General features: G+C 35.2%; 5 protein-coding genes across 5 annotated transcripts; 2 read left to right on the top strand and 3 right to left on the bottom strand.

The window, feature by feature from the left end:
- Positions 1-489: 489 nt before the first annotated feature.
- LOC142528743 (O-fucosyltransferase 19-like) lies at positions 490-4,713 on the top strand. Its single transcript, XM_075633880.1, has 8 exons — positions 490-1,294; positions 2,176-2,248; positions 2,338-2,408; positions 2,493-2,581; positions 2,658-2,790; positions 2,882-3,114; positions 3,202-3,678; positions 4,118-4,713. The coding sequence occupies exons 1-8, from the start codon at positions 710-712 to the stop codon at positions 4,371-4,373; spliced, it is 1,917 nt and encodes a 638-aa protein (XP_075489995.1). The 5' UTR covers positions 490-709; the 3' UTR covers positions 4,374-4,713.
- Positions 4,714-4,861: 148 nt separating this feature from the next.
- On the bottom strand, positions 4,862-6,791 carry LOC142528744 (putative L-type lectin-domain containing receptor kinase S.7). Its single transcript, XM_075633881.1, has 2 exons — positions 6,631-6,791; positions 4,862-6,134 (listed from the first exon to the last, which is right to left on the bottom strand). Exon 2 carries the CDS (start codon positions 6,078-6,080, stop codon positions 5,043-5,045), a length of 1,038 nt encoding a protein of 345 aa, XP_075489996.1. The 5' UTR covers positions 6,081-6,134; positions 6,631-6,791; the 3' UTR covers positions 4,862-5,042.
- Positions 6,792-7,725: 934 nt separating this feature from the next.
- Positions 7,726-10,150, bottom strand: LOC142528952 (fructose-1,6-bisphosphatase, chloroplastic-like). Its single transcript, XM_075634258.1, has 4 exons — positions 9,657-10,150; positions 9,305-9,529; positions 8,407-8,913; positions 7,726-7,945 (listed from the first exon to the last, which is right to left on the bottom strand). Exons 1-4 carry the CDS (start codon positions 10,137-10,139, stop codon positions 7,877-7,879), a joined length of 1,284 nt encoding a protein of 427 aa, XP_075490373.1. The 5' UTR covers positions 10,140-10,150; the 3' UTR covers positions 7,726-7,876.
- A 1,057-nt stretch (positions 10,151-11,207) lies between these two features.
- On the bottom strand, positions 11,208-13,767 carry LOC142528664 (fructose-1,6-bisphosphatase, chloroplastic-like). The gene is made up of 4 exons (XM_075633754.1): positions 13,194-13,767; positions 12,672-12,896; positions 11,577-12,083; positions 11,208-11,342 (listed from the first exon to the last, which is right to left on the bottom strand). The coding sequence occupies exons 1-4, from the start codon at positions 13,626-13,628 to the stop codon at positions 11,271-11,273; spliced, it is 1,239 nt and encodes a 412-aa protein (XP_075489869.1). The 5' UTR covers positions 13,629-13,767; the 3' UTR covers positions 11,208-11,270.
- Positions 13,768-17,674: 3,907 nt separating this feature from the next.
- LOC142529104 (uncharacterized) lies at positions 17,675-20,090 on the top strand. The gene is made up of 2 exons (XM_075634497.1): positions 17,675-18,456; positions 19,685-20,090. Exons 1-2 carry the CDS (start codon positions 18,077-18,079, stop codon positions 19,923-19,925), a joined length of 621 nt encoding a protein of 206 aa, XP_075490612.1. The 5' UTR covers positions 17,675-18,076; the 3' UTR covers positions 19,926-20,090.
- The last annotated feature ends 1,978 nt before the right edge of the window (positions 20,091-22,068 follow it).

Here is a 22,068-nt window from a genome sequence, read left to right as displayed (position 1 = left end):
GTTGGTGTCCTTCCCAAATAGTTACTATCATGTCTTCAACTTTAATAAAATAGAATAGATAGACTGTATATAGATAATATGGTGAATATATATACAATAAATATTGGGGTGGAAAACAACTATGCTCTATAAAAATGTCCAGAATGATATTTATCCTCATTTCCAGAGTTACCATTATGTGGTGCATGTATAGATTTATTATGATTCGAAGATTTGAATTAAATTGTTATCATTAACTATAATTTTAAATGAAGATGTAAACATTCGTTCAGACTTACATTTAATGTAAAAGATAATCGTGTTCGATTTCCATGAAATACAAATTGCAGCAATCGAAACATCAAGCACGAGTTGTTGTATGTGTAAAAAGATTCAGTTACACTCGATTCTGTGCAAAAGTTTCATAAAAAATTTTCCCAAAAAAATGTAAATAGAAGCGACGAGTACATTGGAAAAAAGGCTTGGGAATGACATTGAAACACTTGACTACTATATATACAGTACAAAGTTTAAACGACGACAAATCAAAGTCACCCATTCACATGAATCCCTCTGAGTTGTCTCCTTAAATCTCTCCCCGTCATACATAATTATAACAACAAAAAAACGAACCGAGGATTCATTGTTCTTCCACCCCGGGTTTTCTTTCCTTCCATGATCTTCCTTCCTATAGAGGTTTGTTCCATTTCCGTCGTTTTCTCGCCGCGAGATGTCAAGCGGCGGAGCCACAATTAATTCGTCCACCGCCAGCAGCCCAATTCACGGTGGAGCCACCGTGACCCATCACCGCCGCGGCGTTCCTGATTCGATGAATGATCAGGAGAAGGACAGGCCCTCCGAGGTGGTGCAGATATCCTTAGAGCATTCGAAGAGCGACAGAGACACAGAAGCATTGTTCAATTGTAATAATGGCGGTGTTGTGTACCCGTACAATAGTTTGCATCATCACCACCCGGTGGTCAGGTACTTCTTGGCACGTAAGAGGCTGCCGGAGAAATGGGTTTTGTGCGTGGAAGAATGTGTTGTTTCTGTGGGGGGAGCTTTGAATTCTTTGACGAAGAGGAAGCACTTGGGGCGTGTTGTTTTTGTGTTGCTTTTGATGATGGTAGTGGTGTCGGTGTTCCTGAAGTTTTCTATCCTGATGGTCGTCGGTGGCGGCACGGCGTCGGACATCGCCAGAAATTTCGTGAGGCCGAATTTCGGGAACGAATATTCATCTAATGCTCAGAAGGAGATCTTTGGGTCAGAATCATCGAGTTCAGTCGGGCAGAAACGGAAGATGAAGGAGTTTCCGGTGAGTTACCAGAATATTATGTCATTTATTAATGGAAATTAATCTGAGAAAAAAATTATATCAAGATTTTTTACGTGCACCGAAAATAAATTTTAGACTTTTGAATGGAGTCATTGGATTTTCTTGGATTTTCAGTTTCTGATTTTCCAAGATTCATCGATCTGAATCTGTTACTAGATATATCCAACATCTTCCATTTACTGAATTTTGTTACTACAAAACTTTCAGAAACTTTATTGTTTAGATGACAGTTATTTGTGAGTAATATTTAGTATTAAATTTAGAATTAGTTATTTTTATATATTACCTTAAATTCAACGAATGTTTGGAATATTATCAGTTGATTTTTGACCCATGAGAAGTTGGTGGGTGGTAACCATACGAGCGTTGGAATTTTACTCATTTTTTTCCTTTGACCACAATTACATTTCATAATAATGATGCATTAACGACCGTGGGCATTTATACCCCTTATTTTCCCTAAATTCAATTAGGCAAAAAAAAGTTTGGAAAAAAATAAACATTTTTCTTTCTTGTGATTATTTTGTTGAATTTTCTAATGGAAAGGTTTTCTTCCCCTAGTATATTATTACAAGTGTTGTACGGAAAAAACTTTAGGCTTCGTTTGGAAGTTTGAAGGGAAAAGAAAGGAAGAGAGGTAGAGAAAAGAATTCTACAGATGCATTCCCTCTAACATTGTTCATGTGTTGTTATTTATGGGCCTTCATTGCCTAACATTTTATCATTATGTCTTACCATGTGAGTTATATTCATTAGTAAACATAAAACTAATCAGGAATCTATGGCCTGCTAATCAGGCAGTGGAAGAAGGAAAAGAAATTGTTTTCCTGAGCTTATGTCTACATATTCTTTTATGGCAGGTCCCAGAAATATGGACGAAACCGAATAGTGACAACTTTTATCAATGCATTTCGCGACCCAGAAATCGTATAAGTGTGTAATCTGCCCTACTGAAATGTATGTCAACTGATGCAGCAAGCCCTTTTCTCTTCTAATGATCGATATGTTGTAAATCCTTGCAGAGACGGGAGCTGCCACGAACGGCTACATTTTGGTTCATGCCAATGGAGGATTGAATCAAATGAGGACAGGAGTGAGTCCTAACTTCAATCTTACATACCTTTTAGCCCATAGACGTTCTTAAATCGAATTTGAATTCCTACTTTTTTCGTCACAGATATGTGATATGGTTGCGGTGGCAAAGATAATGAATGCCACACTTGTGTTACCTTCGCTTGATCATGAAAGCTTTTGGACAGATCCTAGGTTTGATTCTTCGTCACCAAGATTTTCATTCTTTTCGTTTGTTTCCATCTGTACTAAGCTTCTGTTATCTGCACAGTGGTTTTAAGGATATTTTTGATTGGAGACGGTTCATCAAAGTTTTAAGTGACGAAATTAACATAGTTGAACGGTTGCCAGAACGATTTGCTAGAGTGAATCCTGTTAACAAAGCTCCTATTTCTTGGTCTAAGGTACATAGACTTAAAGAACAGAAAACAAATACATATGGTCATAAACTTTAGTTGAGTTCAATCTAACGGTTGAGGATTGGCATGTATACAGGCTAGTTACTACAGAAAAGACATTCTTCCTCTGCTAAAGAAACACAAGGTGATCAAGTTTACACATACAGACTCACGTCTTGCAAATAACGGCCTTGCCTCGTCTATCCAGAGGCTAAGATGTCGAGCAAACTATGAGGCCCTTCGCTACATGCCTGCGATTGAGGATCTTGGAAAGAAACTCGTGGATAGACTTAGAGATGAGGGTGAACCCTTTATTGCCCTTCACCTGAGGTGATTATTTCACCAATTTTTCCGGCAGAAATTTGAATAATTTTCTTGAAATCAACTAAACTTTATATGTATCTCAATTTTTCTCAGATACGAGAAAGATATGTTAGCATTCACAGGTTGCAGCAACAATTTGACTGCATCTGAGGCCAATGAGCTTCGTATAATGAGGTATAATGTGAAGCATTGGAAAGAGAAAGAAATCGACCCCAAAGAAAAGAGACTTCAAGGGGGGTGCCCGATGTCTCCGAGGGAGGCTGCGCTGTTTCTCAAGGCAATGGGGTATCCTTCTTCAACCAGAATATACATTGTGGCTGGAGAAATTTATGGTAACAACAGCATGGATGCATTTCGGGCAGAATACCCAAATGTTTTCTTTCACTCGACTCTTGCAACAGGAGAAGAGTTGGAGCCCTTTATCAACTATCAGAATCGCCTTGCTGCCCTAGATTACATTATAGCCTTAGAAAGTGATGTTTTTGTTTACACATATGATGGGAATATGGCAAAGGCTGTGCAGGGGCACAGGAGATTCGACGGGTTTAGGAAGACTATAAACCCCGACAGGTAATTTAATCAACTGTGAGTTCCATTTACCTTTGTCTTGTCGGTCTACGGCAATTTCTCTTATTAACGTATAAGACTGCATAAACAATACCGTTTAGATTGTTCTACAGCTTAAATTGTTTGAATTGTAATTGTACCGTAGCTCTAACTTTTGGCACAACAGATGCTCAACCTTATGATTAGCATTAGAACTAAAATTCCTTTTTTTATTCCCATAAACTATTGGAATCGGATACGTAAAAGCAACAACCGCGTTCATTGATGCGAGTAGTTACCAATAGGCCATATGATTCTTATTCTTATAAGATTAAAACTTTTGAGTTTTAACATCACCAATAGTGATAACTTTTGACATAACAAAAACCATTTGATCATACCCTACCCACTATGTATTTATGTGCTGAATCGAACCTTAGCTCTTGTATATTTTGCTATGCAGGTTAAATTTTGTTAGATTGATAGATTTGTTGGATAGGGGCTCAATTTCTTGGGAGGATTTCACATCAGAGGTCAAGAACTTACACACCAAGAGAGTTGGAGCGCCATACGAAAGAAAACCAGGAGAATTGCCTAGACTAGAGGAGAACTTCTATGCGAACCCTTTTCCCGGTTGCATTTGTAACAAAACCCGGGAGCATATTAAACATCAGCAACTTGATCGAAGACCTGGTTTAAGAGTTGCTTCACAACGTTAGGCTTTTCTCCTTTTGCTAGCATTTTTTCGACATCTAAAACTGTAAAGTACACGAAGGGATACAGACAGGTGTGGCAAGAAACTGGATGTCCACCAGCCTTGATAAAATTAGCAAGAAATGGGATCACAAAGGTACAGGTGAAAATTGGTCCTTGTGTCATACAATCGATAAACTATCAAGGTTTTAAGAGCTCAAAAAGTGGTCAGATTTCAGGAAAACACACAACAGAGCAGAAACAGTGCATTCTTGTTACAATGAGGTACAGATTTATTGATTTATTGGTTCAGATTTACATAATGTAACAACCGAATCGCAATTTTGCAATGTATTATTCTTTTTTTGACTTCTTCTGCATGTGTTTTACAGCTCTCTGTTATGAGATTATCTTAGCAAAGGAGAATTACATTAAAGGGACAATAATAACTGGAAGTACAAGTCATTTTCATAACATTAATGGAGAAATCTGCAAGTTTATACTTGAAAAAAAATAAAAACTATCCATTCATTTACCAAGTTGAAGCTGTATTCTAATGATCACAACATAGTTAAAACTTACCATATGATGATTGATCACTAAATTACAACACAAAACTAAACCAACACATTCGAAGCACAAAAAACAAGGAAAATATACAAAAAAAGCACCCAACCAATCTGCAATTTAAGCGCTCACTTTATACCATCCTCTGCAGCCTTGTCTGCAGAAACACTGAACTTTTTGTACTCGGATTCCTCGGGTTGGACATCATACTCCTCCGGCACCACAGGCCGCCTTTTCCCAAGAATGGTCCACACGGACAAAACAAAGAAAGCACCGAGCGCTCCAAATCCAGATCCAAGAATTAGGGCAGTAAGTATCTTTAAGGCACAATCGTTTCTTCTTGAAGCTCTCACCTCTTCTCCCTTGTGCATGAATTTGTTTGGATCCAATGGTTCGGAATGCATCCAATGTGGCACAGTTCTCAACTCGAAACGTAGTGAATAAATGTTACATGTCTGTGATGAATTCCCATTTAAAGAGCTTAATCCTGCTGAGACATCAATCCCTTCCCACATTTTGGACAAGTCCATGGAGTAAAAGAGCATTGGTTCGACTGGCCTATCGGCACCTAATTTACTCAACCTAACTTCGAATCTTTCAGAACTGGCTTCATAATCGATCCAAGCTTGTAATTTTTCCCCACTATTCAGCTCCAAATGAAACGATGAAACATTACTGACCTTAACCGACACCATACTATCAATATCAACCCCGACGTGATTACCATTCACATCGCCATACTTCTCATCCTTAAAGGTATCAAATTCTATAGCAAGGAACTGATGTTTTCTCACATCAAAAGGATTCAAAATAAATCCACTAGGAACCATATAAAAAGCCAATCCATTCCCATGTTCCCTAGGCATAGAAAACACAAAATAGATTGAAAAAGACACCTTCTTCCTCAAGCCCACATCTACAAGATTAATGGGATTCTTTAGTACAATCCTCCCCCCGCCAGTAACCCCTGAACCAGAAATCTGAACTGACGAACTACCATTATCAACCTTAGCATCACCGTACAGAACAAGCTGTGAAGTAAAGTTCGAATCTTTACCAAAATTCTTGAAAGAAAACGATCCATGGGAATCAGCAGACAAGGCTTTCAAGCAAAAATACAGTAACAAGAAAGCCATCAAGTCCCTTGACGATGAGAACGAAGCCATTCTGGATCTCACCAGGTTCCTCAGCTACAACTCGAGCTTGTCCCGTCTTATATCCTGGAATCACAAGGGTTTCTTGAGAAGGAAGAACCCGGGAAATATAAAAAGATCAATTTTCTTCTTTTTTTGGGGTTTGAGCGCAGAGAGAGATGTAGACTGCAAAAATTCTCGGGGAAATGGATAAAGTACGTCGATTCAACTTGGAGGTCGGGAAAATTAAATAAGTTTTGCTTTGTTTATGTACTCTCTCTCTCTCTCTCTCTTTACAGAAAACACCCGAACAAAGCAACATAATATAACTACACGATTATCTCCTTTTGCTCACAGTGTTGGTACGTAGTATCACCATAATTTATTATCATCTTCTGTATAATATGTAACTTGTCAGCTTCGTAATTTTAGTAACATAAAATAAAGTTGTCTTCCGTATGAAACTGAAAACAAGATTCCTCTGTTCAACAACTTTGCATTGTGCACTAATCTTTTTTTGAATAAATCGTAAATAAAATACTTTTCTTAAACAAAAAATCAATTTATTCTCAAAATTACTTACAAACGTGTAGCGGAGATCAAAGGGAAAAAGGAGAAGGATAATTAATGCCCGCGTGCCCGTTTTGTCTTGTTGACTCTTATATGTAACGGTCCAGTGCCCGAGTTATACATACACTCAACTTGTATGTATAGGAGTTCCATTTACATCCATATTGATCACAAAACACACAGACAGAAAAGCACACAGTATGGATATAGAGATGACAGCACGATGTGTGGACCTGTGTATGGAGAGGACGACTGGGGGATATTTTTATAATTTGGTTTTCTTGATCATCTGCGGGAAGGACCACCGGAAGGGTCGAAATCAAAATATTAATATTAAGATTTGGCCTGATTCCTTCAAATATAAAATTTTGGTGTGTAAATTTGGATGATAGCATTGGTCAATCAGTCTGAGAAACTTGAACAATTGAATTTGTCTGTCTACACAATCCTAGCAATAATTTGTCTAGATAATAGGGATGACCACCGACAACTAAATTTTAGCAAATGAGTGTCTATCCTAATCGTGTCCCAAGAAAAGTCTAAAATGCACGATATACTCATAAAAAAATATTAATAAATTAATATATATTTTCATATTTTTTTAAAAGCGAGAATATTAAAAAATATATTTGGTTTTAAATTTAATTAATTTATATATGAGGTTTTTCTTATTTTTGAATTTTTAAAGGAGATGATAATGTAATGATCTACCCAATATTTAAGTAAGGAACAACTGGAATTTATTTCTTCTCAATATATTTTTGTTTATTAAAATAAATATAATTTTTTTAAAAATCATGTATTATCCATTTCGTATTTGTAAATAATCTATGTAAATCTTCGGATACATTTATCCAAATTCAAACTACGATAATTCAAAATATTTGCTTACCAAAAATACTTCGATTTCTAGCTAATTGAAGACATCCAAACTTGAGGTCAATATAAAAATATGAATAATATTGGATTTGAGCTTGCACACCATTTTATGCAACCAGTAATCTCTCTTAAAACACAGACATATATACACTGATAAAATTGAAATTCTACGATGATAAAACTTTATTGGAACGCACGGCAAAGGAAACAGAGAAAATATAGAAATCAATAAACGAACACAATTTAGTCATCTAAGCAATATATTTCAAGAATTCATTGAATCTTGCTACAACGAGTACGAGAGAATTTATCAGAACTCATGTTCTCAATCTGTATATTGTTAGATTTTCCAAGTCCTATATACAGAATTTTTTCTTCTATTATAAATACTTCTCCAGTTTCTCAACTTCGTCTGGACTGCCGATGAATATCGATGTACGCTGATGAACCTGAAAAAAAATCAGACAAGACAAACATATTGGATCGATTTAGTTTCTTGAAACACTGCAAGTATCTGCTAGTTAATATCTGTTCCACAATTGTTTGTAAAGCTGTTACGAGACATACGACATTGAAAATCATTCCTTAAGAAGTCGATCCATGATGATCTATTCTGGACCGCATTCATTTACCTTTCAGTATTCGGTGTATAAACCTTAATAATGTCTGTAACCTGGACACATAGTAGCTAACCAACATTATATTCGCGTTAAAGGATAAGCTTGAGAATTGAAAGAGTTCAAACCCAAAGGATGAGTGCATTAGCTTTCAAAGTCCTCTCACGACTACTTATGAGGTCGATGTGAGAGGACCAATGTTATCTTCTTTTAATCGAAAATGAAGGAAGAAAATGATAGCAAAATCTTATAGAAATGTATTATAGATCTATTTTGGGTCTCAGTTCTTTTACCTGATCTGGCCTAATATCAAGTATTCTCTGGCATCCATCTGTTGCTTTTCCCCCTGCCTGTTCGACCAAATAGCTCATTGGTGCACACTCGTACAAGAGCCGCAGGTTCCCATTCTTGCTCTTCTTGTTTTTCGGGTTCCCATAGATTCCACCAACCAGTAACATCCTATGAATCTCACCAACAAGGCAACCTATGTACCGACCGGAATATGGCCTGCCATTGGAGCCCGGCTTTCGTAAGTCATCCAGGTATTTCTGCAACTTTTCATCGAACAGGTCATAGTTTCCTTCATTAAAGGAGTAAATTTTTCCAGTATTCGGAATCCTGATGTTTTCATGTGTTAAAACGAATTCACCATAGGCTGGATCGAGCGTGAAGGCAAGCACGCCTCTGCCTATGGAGAGGGTGAAGACTATTGAGCTCGAGTAGAGGCAGTAACCTGCCGCTAGCAAGTTGCTTCCCGGCTGACAAACGCTGACCACACACTTCTCTTGTTCTTGAGCGAGCTTTTTGGATCAAATTAAGTCGTTAGCGCATGAAATTTTCAATTTTTATATATATAATTTATTTTACTTATTTATGTTCTGATCAGGTCCACCAAGAATTCATTAAACCTTTGCACACGCAATGAAAACAATGTAGACTTCCAAAATTATGGGCTACATTGTATTATCCCAATAAAATTTGAAATTTGCAAAAAACCTCGTATGTTAAAGAAGTGCTAAAGATCCCCCCGCTGTTTTTTTTCCCTGTATATACAATCTGTCACTGAAACCTGGATTTTCTAGGAAAATCTTGAACAACAAAGAAATAAGAATCAAACCATAAAATAATAGAGTGAAGTCAGACAAATTACAAATGAAGAGTGCTTCTAAATCTGAGTTCCCGAGAATTTACCGTAGAATCATCGTCTATGTCGAATAGGCATTGCTTATCAGGAGCGTATATCCCGAAAATGGAGCCTGTCGTCAAGCTAGTGTCAATATTAGCAGAGCCATCAATGGGGTCGAAAACCACAATGTAATTGCCAGAATACGTCTCTTCAACAGCAACTGGCGCGTCTTCTTCCTCCGATGCTATAACCCCTGTCCGCCCAGTGGATCTCAGACTGCTGCAGAACAACTGAAACATCGTAGCAGATTATTTCAATTCAATGCATGCATTTGTTCTTGGATGCTAATTAATTATGTTTCCGGGTTTTATCGGTGTGTTGAAAATGCAGATAAATGAAAATTTGAAACCAATGAACCTCGTTTGCAATAACGTCGAGTTTCTTCTGATCTTCACCCTGGATGTTCATGGTTCCCTGAGCTCCGGTGAGGTTGATGATATTGGATCTTTGCAGCAAAGACGCGATTTTCTTACATGCCAAGGAAATGCTGGAAAGAACAATTGCGAGTTCTGTATCTATGTGGCCGGCCTGTTCTTGCTTCAAAAGCCATGTCGTTAAGTTCTCGATTTCATATCTGCTATTTCTCCTTGGTGCCGCTGGGGTAGCGAAGGCTGCTGATTCTAGTTCGATGGCTTTGCATGTAACTCCGCGGCTGAAATTGGCGGTGGAGAGTGATTGTTTGCCGCCGTGTGATAGCGGGCGGATATGGAGAGAACTGAGGCGAGAGATGGAAGAAGAGGCTGAGGCGAGGCGGTTCCATGTCAGCAACCTCGGAACTGCTTCAGCCATCTTCCTCTGTGCGTGTCTGTGTGTGAATTGGGGCCTGCTTATATCATCCATCTGCAATATGGAAAATTGTGTGAACAATATTTCTTTGGTTGCAAATTTTTAATAATCGCAACATGGTGTCTATTTTTTTTAAAAAAAAATTAGGAAAAGAAAAAGGAAACAGACAATAAATATAAAAATATATTTTTATACTAAAAACTTTTTTTGGAATTTATAACCCGGTCTCGATATTCATATATATTATAAAATGTTTTTAATGATAATTTTATTGTAAATTTATTTAATAAACGATGGTAATATCAATTTAAATTAATAATTATTATAGTTCATCTCGGTCATAGTTTATACTAATAAAATATGCAAACGCGTTGTATGTGTTATTATTATAATTTAATAAAATAATACTAAATAATTAATACGAAATTATTTTCAATTCAGAAAAGTTGTTCGATTTAAAAAAGAAGTTTTGTTTAGATTTTTTTATACGTAAAATATGGAGTGACTTGATGAAGTTAGTTTATACTAATAAAATATGCATATGCTTTGCATGTGTTATTAGTATTTTTAATTTAATCAAATAATAGTAAACAATTAATACGAAATTATTTTCAATTTAGAATAGTTGTTCGATTTAAAAGATAAGTTTTGTTTAGATTCTATTCTACGTAAAATATAAATTGACTTGATGAAGTTTTAGTATGGTAAGAAAGATAATTATAGAATTTAAATATTTTGATGTCCTTCAACTAGTTATTCAACTTATTTTAATGGTCTCACACAATAACATAATATATATAATTATAAATATGCCATTTTTGAAAACATTTATTACATAGATAAACAATTAATTCTTTTCGAGCGATTCTAACACGACATTTGGATTATAATATAATTTAAAAGATTTGATTTATAATACTGTTTACTATACTTTTTCACACAAACCAATTATAAATTTAATAAATCAACGAGAATTTCTAATTTGGCCCTTGATATAGAACACATTTCAGAATGACCTTTTTTTTATGGTTTTTACAAAAGAGGAGTTTTAAACACTGGTTTCCTCCACATCTCAATTTATTTTACAGAGATTCTAATAAAAATCACTTCTTGAGAGAATAGTGAAAGCACAACAATTCTATATTTGATGTAATGTAAAAATCGTAACCTTTTCCACAATTACATTTAAGCTAAATATTTCTCCAATTTTTCGACCTCTTCCACACTTCCAATGTACAATGGAACTCTCTGATGTATCTGTAAAAGAGAATCAGCAACGTATTAGAATCCTATCCAAAACCTTAAAGCATGCATGATATAGCAATTATGCCTCATGCTAGCCATACAACTGAATCGAATCGAATCGAATCGAATCAATGAGCCATCATCTCGAGTTCATCCATATTTTCGATAGGGAAGAGGTTTTGGAGAGTTTTTAGGGGAAGAAACATTTTAAACTTATAATTTCATTATACTTAGATCATTACTCACCTCTGTTGGCTGAATATCAAGAACTCTGTGATGTCCATCAGAACCTTTCCCACCAGCTTGTTCCACTATAAAGCTCATTGGTGCACACTCATATAAAAGCCTCAGCTTCCCATTTTTGCTCTTCTTATCTCTAGGATAGCCATAAATCCCACCATAAAGCAGAGTTCTATGGAAATCACCAACCAAACTACCGATATATCGAGCCGAATAAGGCTTCCCACTCGGGCCAGGATCCTTCAGATCATCTATGTATTTCTTCAACTTATCGTCCCACAATTGGTAGTTCCCTTCGTTGAAGGCGTAAATCTTCCCCTTCTTCGGAATTTGGATGTTTTCTTGGGTGAGAACGAATTCCCCAAACATGGGATCCAAGGTGAAGGCAAACACTCCATTGCCTAAGGTGATGACAAATATTATTGAGCTTGAGTACATGCAGTATCCTGCTGCAAGAAGGTTGTTTCCAGGTTGGCACACATTCACGATACATCTTTGTTTCACATTGTCAAGCTGCGAAAAAATACAATTTCCAAGCAATAAGTGAGTTTTGACAAGTTTGGCTTCGGCACGTAGCTACGAAACTAGAACTTAGCATGCTCGATCATAAGTGACAACTAATGATAATCTAAGTCAACAGTATCTGAATCCGAAAGACATCGATTCTTAAGAACCGAATAAATCATTAATGTTGGACTATTTGGGTCCGGCTTATGACCCCGTCGATATTTGATATGACGCATGTCTCTTATTGAAGAGTGAGAGTTCATATCCAATAAGGAACAAACATCGGATTTGTATACAACATTTTCAGAAAATAAGCACAACTTCCACATGTTTTCTCCCTGAAATTTCTCTACCGCTACATATTCTTGTAGCATCTGCATCGTGTGGACTGTTTTGGTGCCATTCCACCATCAGATTACTTGTAACTTGGAATACGAATTAAAGCCTTTATGCTAGAGTTCAAAACGTAATTAATTAGTATCTTTTTCATTAACAGTTTCCATCTACTTCCCATCTTTAAGTTCTATACTCAAATGAAGGAAATGGATTGAATCATAAGAAATATAGACTTGCAAGAAATGCATTGCAATTTACCGTTGAGTCATCTTCAATATCTGCAAGGCACTCATCATTCGGACTGTAGATCCCGAAGATGGATCCCGTGGACACAGCTGCATCAATGTTGGACGATCCATCAAGAGGGTCGAACACGACAATGTAGTTGCCCGAATAACTCTCTTCCACAGCCACTGGCACGTCCTCTTCCTCCGATGCAATTATCCCGGTTCTCCCACTTGACCTCAAACAATTAGAAAACACCTGTTTCAACACAATTCAGAATCTTTATCACCTAACAGTTGGAGCCGTCTTATAAGACCCGTCCCCAAACAAGAACGCGCCAATTGCTAAAATAGCTGTAAGTTGCGATTGCAATGGAAAAAGTATACGAATGTACAAGCAAAATTCAATTAATCTTTATGATGCTATTGAAATTAACACATTCTTTTACTAAAAGGGTCTCATTTTCAGCTAAAATCTCTTTTAAACGGTTTAAATCCCGTCAAATAATCAACGTATGGTCGATTAGTTTTCCTATTAGAAGGGGAAAAGGTGAACCTCATTGGAGACAACGTCGAGTTTCTTCTGATCCTCCCCCTGAACATTAACGGCACCCTGAACACCAGTGAGATTAGAAATGCTAGCCCTCTGAACAAGTGAAGCTATTTGCTTGCAAGCCATTGAAATGCTCGAAAGAACTATGGTAAGCTCAGCATCAATGGTCCCCGCCTGTTCTTGCTTCAACAACCAGCTAGTCAGAGTGTAAATCTCGTAACCACTTTTCTTCTTCGATTCCTTCTCCGCCGTCACCGCCATGCACTTCACGCCGCCGCCAACGCTCGTAGATGGCGGGTGCGTCCTCCGGAAGAATCTGCTGACGTTGTTTGAGCATGAAGAGAGCGTTCGTAAAGAGGAGAGACGAGTGATTGACTGTGAGCTACTGGAGAAGGGAAGATGAGATGAAGCTGTAGCTGTGGATACCGTGGCGGCCATGGCTGCAGCTTTATTTTATCTTTTCTTACTGAATATAAAAAAAGATTTCACAACATTTTCATAATTTTCCCTTCACTTATTTGGAAATTGGGAAGATGATCGGATTGTAAGGTTGACAAGGATCTCTTATCTTCAGACTATAATATCTTCTGCGTACATGCATTGATATTAAAGATGAAAATGCGAATCTTAGTGTTAGTGGGCCGAATGAGTGGCCCAGATCAACAAACCATGACTGAGCCCAGTTTTTTCGATAGATGGAACCAGCCAACCTTCCATACATACGTGAGTATTTTCCAATAATATTTTTAGCGTATAACTCGATAGATCAAGTATATACTATAATTTTTTTAGTTATGTAAATAGTCAATTTCAATAAATATTTGAGAATTGTATATATGATTAGCGGAGGTTCCCTGCGAGAATTTGCCGGAGAAACTTTGTTCCTTTGCCATTGCGTCGTCGGGGAAAAGGTGCGTGTTAAAAAACTACAGGAATAGAGAAGGGAATCTTGATTACGCATGTAAGATATCGGAGGTGGTGGTGGGGAGATTGGCCTGATAATCGAGACCGATCGCCTTCTCCATGCCGGAATTCTTTCTGTGTTGATTAATGTTGCCATCTCTATGTGAGAAACATAAGTACTCCAGCCACCGTGCCATGCTGGAGCTTATGAGCAGCAGTGGTGGCACCCAGTGGCGGAGCCAGGCACCGCCCCTGGCCCGGTGGCGGGCGAGTTTCCTGGTGCTCCCGCCCCTTCATTTTTTTAAGTAATTCCAACATCTCTGAAGTTCTTTGCCTTGTGTTGGCTTTATTTTACTATCGTTGATGATTTACCATTTCTTTATATCTTTTTATCAATTTTTTTTATTAAATGTGTGGAAAACAAATATAAATAGACCGTAAAAATCTCATTTCTCTACTTTCTTTTTTAATTGTATTATGTGGTGATATATTTTACCATAAACCCTATTTAGTTGGCTGTCGGCCAAATTAGAATTAAATCAAATTTATTGTACATTATTTAAAATTATTTTCTTAAAAAATATATTATAATTAGATTTTACCTCTATATGATCTATTTTATACTATAAAATAAGAAATATATTGTACAAATGTTCCACGTCGAATATTGAAAATAATAACGAGTATCCTATAAACTCATGAGCAGTGATGTCAATGAGACAGGGCGGGGACGGGTTTTTCATCCTCATCCCCGTCCTCGAATTCCATCACCACCCTCGTACCCGCCCCGATCCCCGCTTTTTCAGGTTCGGGGAATCCCCAAACTCGAAATTTCGGGGATCAACTTCTCATCCCCGTCCCCATCCCCGTTTCAAAAATATTAATATGGTACGACGATGAAAGATTTAGAAATTTTCTCAAACTAAAACTTATTATTATCTATTATTATTAGTGATAATATTAATATTAATAACAATATTAATAATATATTATTATTAATATTTTAAAAAATAATATTATTATTATATTATTAATACTAATAATACTATTATTTTATTATTGATATTATTTTCGAGGCGGGTTCGGGGATGAGATAGTAATCACATACCCGCTCCGAACTACGTCGAGGATTTTTTTAAATCCCCGAACCCAAAAAAATCGGAGATCCCCATCCCCGTTTCGGGTTTTCTCCGCGAGGCTCCAAACACGTGGGAAAGTTGTCATCCATACCCGTGAGGTTATACAATTCTATAAATAAATTTTTTTGGTAATATTTCTTGAGTTTATAAACTAACATCTACATAATAATTAATTTCTATTTTTCATGACACCAAATTTTATTTCCAAAACACCATTTCTCCACATTATTTTTAATTTTATAAGAAAAATATCATAAAAACAATACTAAAATGCAAAATTATTTTGGAGCCCTTCAGCGGTAACCTTTACTAATTTCTCCCCAATTAGTTTGCTTGTTTATGAAATTATTATTATTATTATTATTACTACTATTTTATTAAGTTTGAGACACTTAGAGTAACTAATTTTGGTGTTATGGTCTATTTTAATAATTATATATTAATAAAATGTTAAAATTTTAATGTAAGTTATATGTAATTTAGCGAATAGAATCATTGTATTATGAGGTTTAGGTTGTAGGTTCAATTCTCATTGATGTTATTTTTTTATTATTTTATTTTTTAATTTATATATCAAAATTATAGTGTAGTCCATCACTGTATAATTATATTTTGATCCTCATTTAAATATAAATTAAATAAATTATAAAAAATATTATACACGCGTCGGTGCACTAGTTATTATTAACAGCTCTTGCTTTTGAATTTCAAGTTATAAATCCCCGGTGGTTGTTCCATGTAAATAGGGCCGGATTGTTGTGGAGGATTTGTTTGGCCAACGACCCAACTAGACTTACCAATTAAACATATTTTAAGTATTAGTCTGTGTATATTAAATATTGAGTAGTTCTTTTGTAAAACGATCTTACGAATCTTATCAACTCTAAATATATTCAAAATAAAAAGTAATATCCTGACATTAAAAAATAGTATTTTTTCATGAATGACACAAATAAGAGATTCATCTCACAAAATACGGCCCGTGAGAACGTCTCATACAAATTTTTACCTTAAATATTAGTGAGTAAACTCCACACTAAATTTATAAATGATGTAATTTTCTTAGAACAATTTGTCATATATAATCAAATTAAACAATGACTATCTAAAATAAATTTACAGTCAATTCTGATAATAATATTATTATCACTTGATTTTTAATACATTGTAATAATATTTTATTATAATTATTGTAATGATATAACTTAGTTTGAGAAACATAATTGGTTCTTTCTTAATCCTCGTTACACCTTTTGACGTGTTAAAGAGGTTGGAAAATGTTCCCTAACTCCATGTTTCATGTTTGTTACTTTATTATGTTTTTAATATACAAAATTATTGTCGAAACCCTTTTTTTGAATGGAATCCTATTCAATGTAATATTATATTATTTTTATGGGCAAAAAATTATGTGAACGGTCTCACGTGTCGTATTTTGTGAGACAGATCTCTTATTTGGGTCATTCATGAAAAAATATTACTTTTTATGCTAAGAGTTTACTTTTTATTGTGAATATCGGTAAGATTGACCCGTCTCATAGATAAAAATTCGTGATACCGTCTCACAAAAAATCTACTCTTATTCACTGTGGATAGCGTAGAATTTTTAGTCTTGATTATTTTTACTTTATTTAGTAACTTGAAGTAAAGATTTCAAAGTTCAGACACAGAATTAAATCATTGTCACGTGAAAACGTGGATCAAATTATATTTCGTTCAAAAGAAGGAGAAATTTACAATTGTATAAAAAAAAATTATTGTATCATATATTGATTAAATTTACCATACATCTAATAATGTTTTTTTTTAAATCTAAGATATGATATTAGATGTTTCTGTTGAAAAATAAATGTTTGTAACTTCATTTTTAATATATTTTTATATAAAAAATAATATATATATTTTCCCTAATAAAACCTTTGATTTCTATCATCAAATTTTAATTGGTCCACGATGGTCAATTGAATATCCGATTATATTATTTGGTATTTTTACACAATACTTATAGCACTCTCATCTTGAAATTGCTTTCTAAAATTGTTGAATTGTCACATGTCGAATTTTGTGGGACAGATATCTTATTTGGTTCATCCATGAAAAAATATTACTTTTTATTATGAATATCGATAGGGTTGACCCCGTCTCACAGATAAAGATTCGTGAGATCGTCTCACAAGAGACCTGCTCGGCAAAAAAATGTACTAGAACAACTTGACGACCTTTTCAAAACTCTATCTACTATTTTATTTGGTGTGTTAATCTAACAATTAGAAAATAGAATAACAAAGTAACTCTAATTATAATTAATCTCAATATAATTGTAAAAGGTTTTAGAAATTCGATTCAAATTCTATTTATTTACACTTTGTCAAATCAGCCTGTCCTTGTCTACATATATTTCATATTTGTGTTTTGTACCTCGTCAAATCTTTGTTTCTTGTGTACCTAATCCACCTCCTATCTCACCATTTCCAAATCAAATTACGTAGATGCTAAACATTTTCTTGCGCTTTGTTGAAATTTATAATGTGGGTTGTAAGAAATAATCGAGTGCAGTTACAGTACAGTAATGGAAACTTGGAAGGGTCACCTAATCCCTGATCCTCTTTTCTTAATCCACACATTTTTTTCTCTCCCACTATGTTGCCATAATGAAAACACATGGGATCTTTAAAGATTTGCCTTTGAATGCCTTAATGAGCCGTCCTGTGGAGAGACAGAGGCGATAGCTTGCTGAATTCCATTAATGGGTTCTTTAAAAATCCAATCTTGAGAGTTATTTTATAGTATTTTATGCATTTAAAGGTTCTTAACTTCTAGTCCTTCAACACGATTACCGTAAAAATGTCCCACGTAGATTTAGAATGTGGAGGAGGCGTCGCCAGTGAGGAGGAAGAGGGCAGTGTTTGCTACTCCGACGCCTACTCCACAGCTGATGGTGAGGCCTCTTATGATGAGATTTTGGAAGCCGGGGCTTTGGAATCTAGGAAAGCTTCGTTAATGGCGGATTCTTCTGATTGTTCAGTTGACATTGATGTAGAAAGTGGTGAAAAGAGGGTGAGTATAAGTAGAATCGAGAGGGATTGCAGGATTTGTCATCTGAGTTTGGTGAGCAGAAGCCCTGGTCTTGGTATGGCTATCGAGTTGGGGTGTTCTTGTAAGGATGATTTAGCTGCTGCGCATAGGCATTGTGCTGAGACTTGGTTCAAGATCAAAGGAAACAAGTTGGTGACCTCGAACATTTTTAACTTGATTCTTTTTTGTGTCTTTGTTTGTTTGCTGTTGCTCATCTTTCTTGTTTTTTGTGAATCTTGATGGTGCTCTACATGTTTGTCTTGGAAGGGATGAGGGCAATTTCCAGTTGGGAAGTTTTTTAAAAACCTTTTTTTTTTCTAAAAATGTAACTCAAAGTCGAAATACATTGAATCGCCATAGGAATGTGTTTTTTTTAGAATTAAATTTGCTTAAATGCATTCCTTACTCGACAAATTACTCATTTTTACTGTGAGTTTTAAATTGCTCCCGACAGATTTTGTCCTTTCCGTCGGGATTTTTTTTGGTACCTAGGATGTAGTTGAATGGCGACTCAATTTAGTGTGTACTTTGACAGAGAGTTTTAGATAAGACATGAAATTTGGCCTTGTTTTGCTCTGTCTCGAAGTAAAATTGTGAGTAGTTATATGTTTTTGGAGCATACGGGTATTTGTCTTCAGGGAATATTGCGTTTTGTATGCTTATCTGACAAGAATACACTAGCTTTGATGATTCTCATAACTGCATTTAGTAAGGTGAAAACGATAAAGAAGAATGTGATTATCTGCGACATAATGAAGGCAAAAAGTAGAGGAAAATAAAAAGAAATCGGAGTCAACATTTTTACACAGATTCTCTTTCTTTTCTAAAGTGGAGGTTTGATCCCTGTTTGATATGCCTAATATTTTCCCATTATTATTTTTTATTTTGTTTCCCATCTTTGGATTCCAGAGTTTTCGTCGCTTCAATGTATCCAGCGATCACGAGCTATCCGTTCTTGATAATTTCATTTGAATCTGAAAATTTTCCCCTACAAATGCCATGAGAGCCTGGGAGAGGTTGAAGCCTTTTGATGACTGATTGTGTTGTGACTAATTATAAGCTTGGGGGGTTCTCCATCTTTTGGCATTAGACTCTGCTCTCGAGTTTATTTAGGAGTTTGAACCTATCAAACTAGTATACATAGCAGAAGGCAGAAGCCCAAAAATTACTTTATTTGGGAAGACTGTAGGAGAGCCCCTCAAACTCAACAATCACACAAAGATCTGTTATAGAGTCAATTCAGCTTGTGCGGCAACAAAATGAAGATAGTTCCTAGTTTACGATATCCATTCTTTTCCAAAATTGTGTTTCAAAATGTTAAAACCGTTAAACTGTTTTATCTTCAATCTGATGTTTCACTGTGACTCTCATTGTCAGGACTTGTGAGATTTGTAATTCGATAGCACGGAACATAGTCGGACCTAATGATATTGAGGCTTTGCAACAACAGACAGGCGACAATAGCGCCCCTGCGACAGCTGCTTCCTCATCTGTGTCACCTTCCACCTCAGAAACTCGAAGCTGCCTGAATGGTCACCGGTCTTTGAATCTTCTTCTTGCTTGTATGGTATTTGCTTTTGTCATATCTTGGCTTTTCCACTTCAATATCCCATCATAAAGTCTTGTATAATATTAAATCTTGATGAAGATTGTACGAAACTTGAAGAAGCTGTGTATCATCCTTGATGTAATGGTTCTTGTGAATGCTAGTTGCTCGTTCCCATAATCCCATCGTTCTCGACCGGGGCGAGCCCGATCGAAGTGATGAAGATCAGCCATCCAATTACGTGCTTCAGTATAAAATAAGAAATAATTTGAAAAACATAATTTACAAACAATGTTCATATGTTTGGCTTTGGATTTGATTTGGATTTGAACTTGACTATGATGTTTGGCTTATTCGAAGAAAATTTTCATTTATCTTGTAAAACATAGCTAATAATTAGTTACGGTTAACACATTGAATCAATCCAAATCCGAGCCGAATTTGGTTCAGTTTAATCCAGAACCAACTGTGAATTTCAACACCAATTTTGAATGGGTTTGGTTTGTTTCAAAAAAGACTTGTGACCATTTAATCTGATTGGTTTGAATCGGGTACTAGAATTAGTTCAAGACCAGTTTCATGCAAATATATATAATAAATAAATTGATAATTGGCATGAGATTTATATCTAATTTATTTAAATACATTGGGTTCTTAAAAAATTAGTTCCAGATTAGTCTCAATATTTCAACCCAACTTATTTCAATTTTGATTTTGGATTGTTTTACTTATCTAATCCGATATATCTTGAACCAATCCAATTCGATATCATGCATGATTGGTTTCGATTTTATCCGCTGACTATCTAGAACCCATCCAGTACATGGCTTCTCATATTCCTTTTGTAGGCCATTACTATTAAGATCATCTCTAACCCAAAACTCTATTTTAAAGCAACTCTATTTTAAAATAGTGCAATTTCTGCCACAAATACAATATTCATCTCCAACAGATCTACTTTAAATCTTACTCTAAAAAAGAATATTCTCGAAATATTCTTTTTTATTTTATTTAGTTATTTATTAAAGAATACAAATATTTATAATTATTTCTCCAACTCATATATAATTAAAGAATATTTCTTAAAGAATATTATTTTATTTATTTCTTAATATAAATATTTATAATTAAAAAAACAAAAAAAGATTAAAAAAAACAAAAAGAAAAGGGAAATAGCGCAGCTCCATTAGAGATGCCTAAGCATCAAAATAGCATGAAAAGCTATTTTGATTCTTGGATTGGAGATGCTCAAAGTAATGGCAAAAACTTGTATGAGACGGTCTCACGAGTCGTATTTTGTGAGACAGATCTCTTATTTGAGTCATCAATGAAAAAATATTACTTTTGATGCTAAGAGTATTATTTTTTATTCTGAATATCGGTAGGGTTAACCCGTCTCACAGATAAATATTCGTGAGACTTTCTTAAAAAAACCTACTCTTAAGTAATAATCCTTTCAAATCATCTTAATCATATGATTAAAGTGCCCAAACACCTAGAACACATTGGCATATATGTCTAAAAGAAAAAACTTGCCACAAGAAAGTGCACACTATCATTTGACATAGTATTTGTAGCAGGCCCGAATCGTTATATCACGTGGGCCTTCAAATCGTAAAATTAATGATAACGCAAAAGCATGTACAATTATTTAATTAACAAAAGGCAACAAAAAAAAAATGATTTCAACAGGAAAATCAAGGTCATGCTATACCAATATTTCCATTCTCGATTTTCATCATTTTTCATCATATTCGTAGTATTTGTAATCATGTATCTGTGATTTACAATTAAAAAATATATATAGGTTAAGTTTTTGGAGACTTGGTGAGAGAATAAAATTGTGCTTATATATTTATAACAATTCAAACGGACATTTAATATTGCAATAATTAAATATTAGATGATATATATCAGTGATAACGTATCATTATGAAAATATTTTATCAAGTGAAATGCAGTGACGGTTCAGGTCTGTGAAATAAATATCGCGGGATAAAGAGGCGACTCTCACAAACATTCGGTGCATCATTTTCCCGACGTAGTCAAATAGGATCCGTACAATCGATTATTTAAGAGTCAAAGTAAACTTACATTTTCAGACCTCCATGTTGTTCAGATGAATCATATAACATGTTGTTCATTGGACTCACATTTCCGAGCCGAAACCGCGTTGTCCAGTGGATTAACAGTCCGGTACATAGATCGATGTTCA

The sequence above is a fragment of the Primulina tabacum genome, chromosome 16, assembly GCF_025594145.1.
Source record: "Primulina tabacum isolate GXHZ01 chromosome 16, ASM2559414v2, whole genome shotgun sequence".
NCBI classification, from domain to species: Eukaryota; Viridiplantae; Streptophyta; class Magnoliopsida; order Lamiales; family Gesneriaceae; genus Primulina; species Primulina tabacum.
This window is presented reverse-complemented; position numbering and strand designations above follow the sequence as displayed.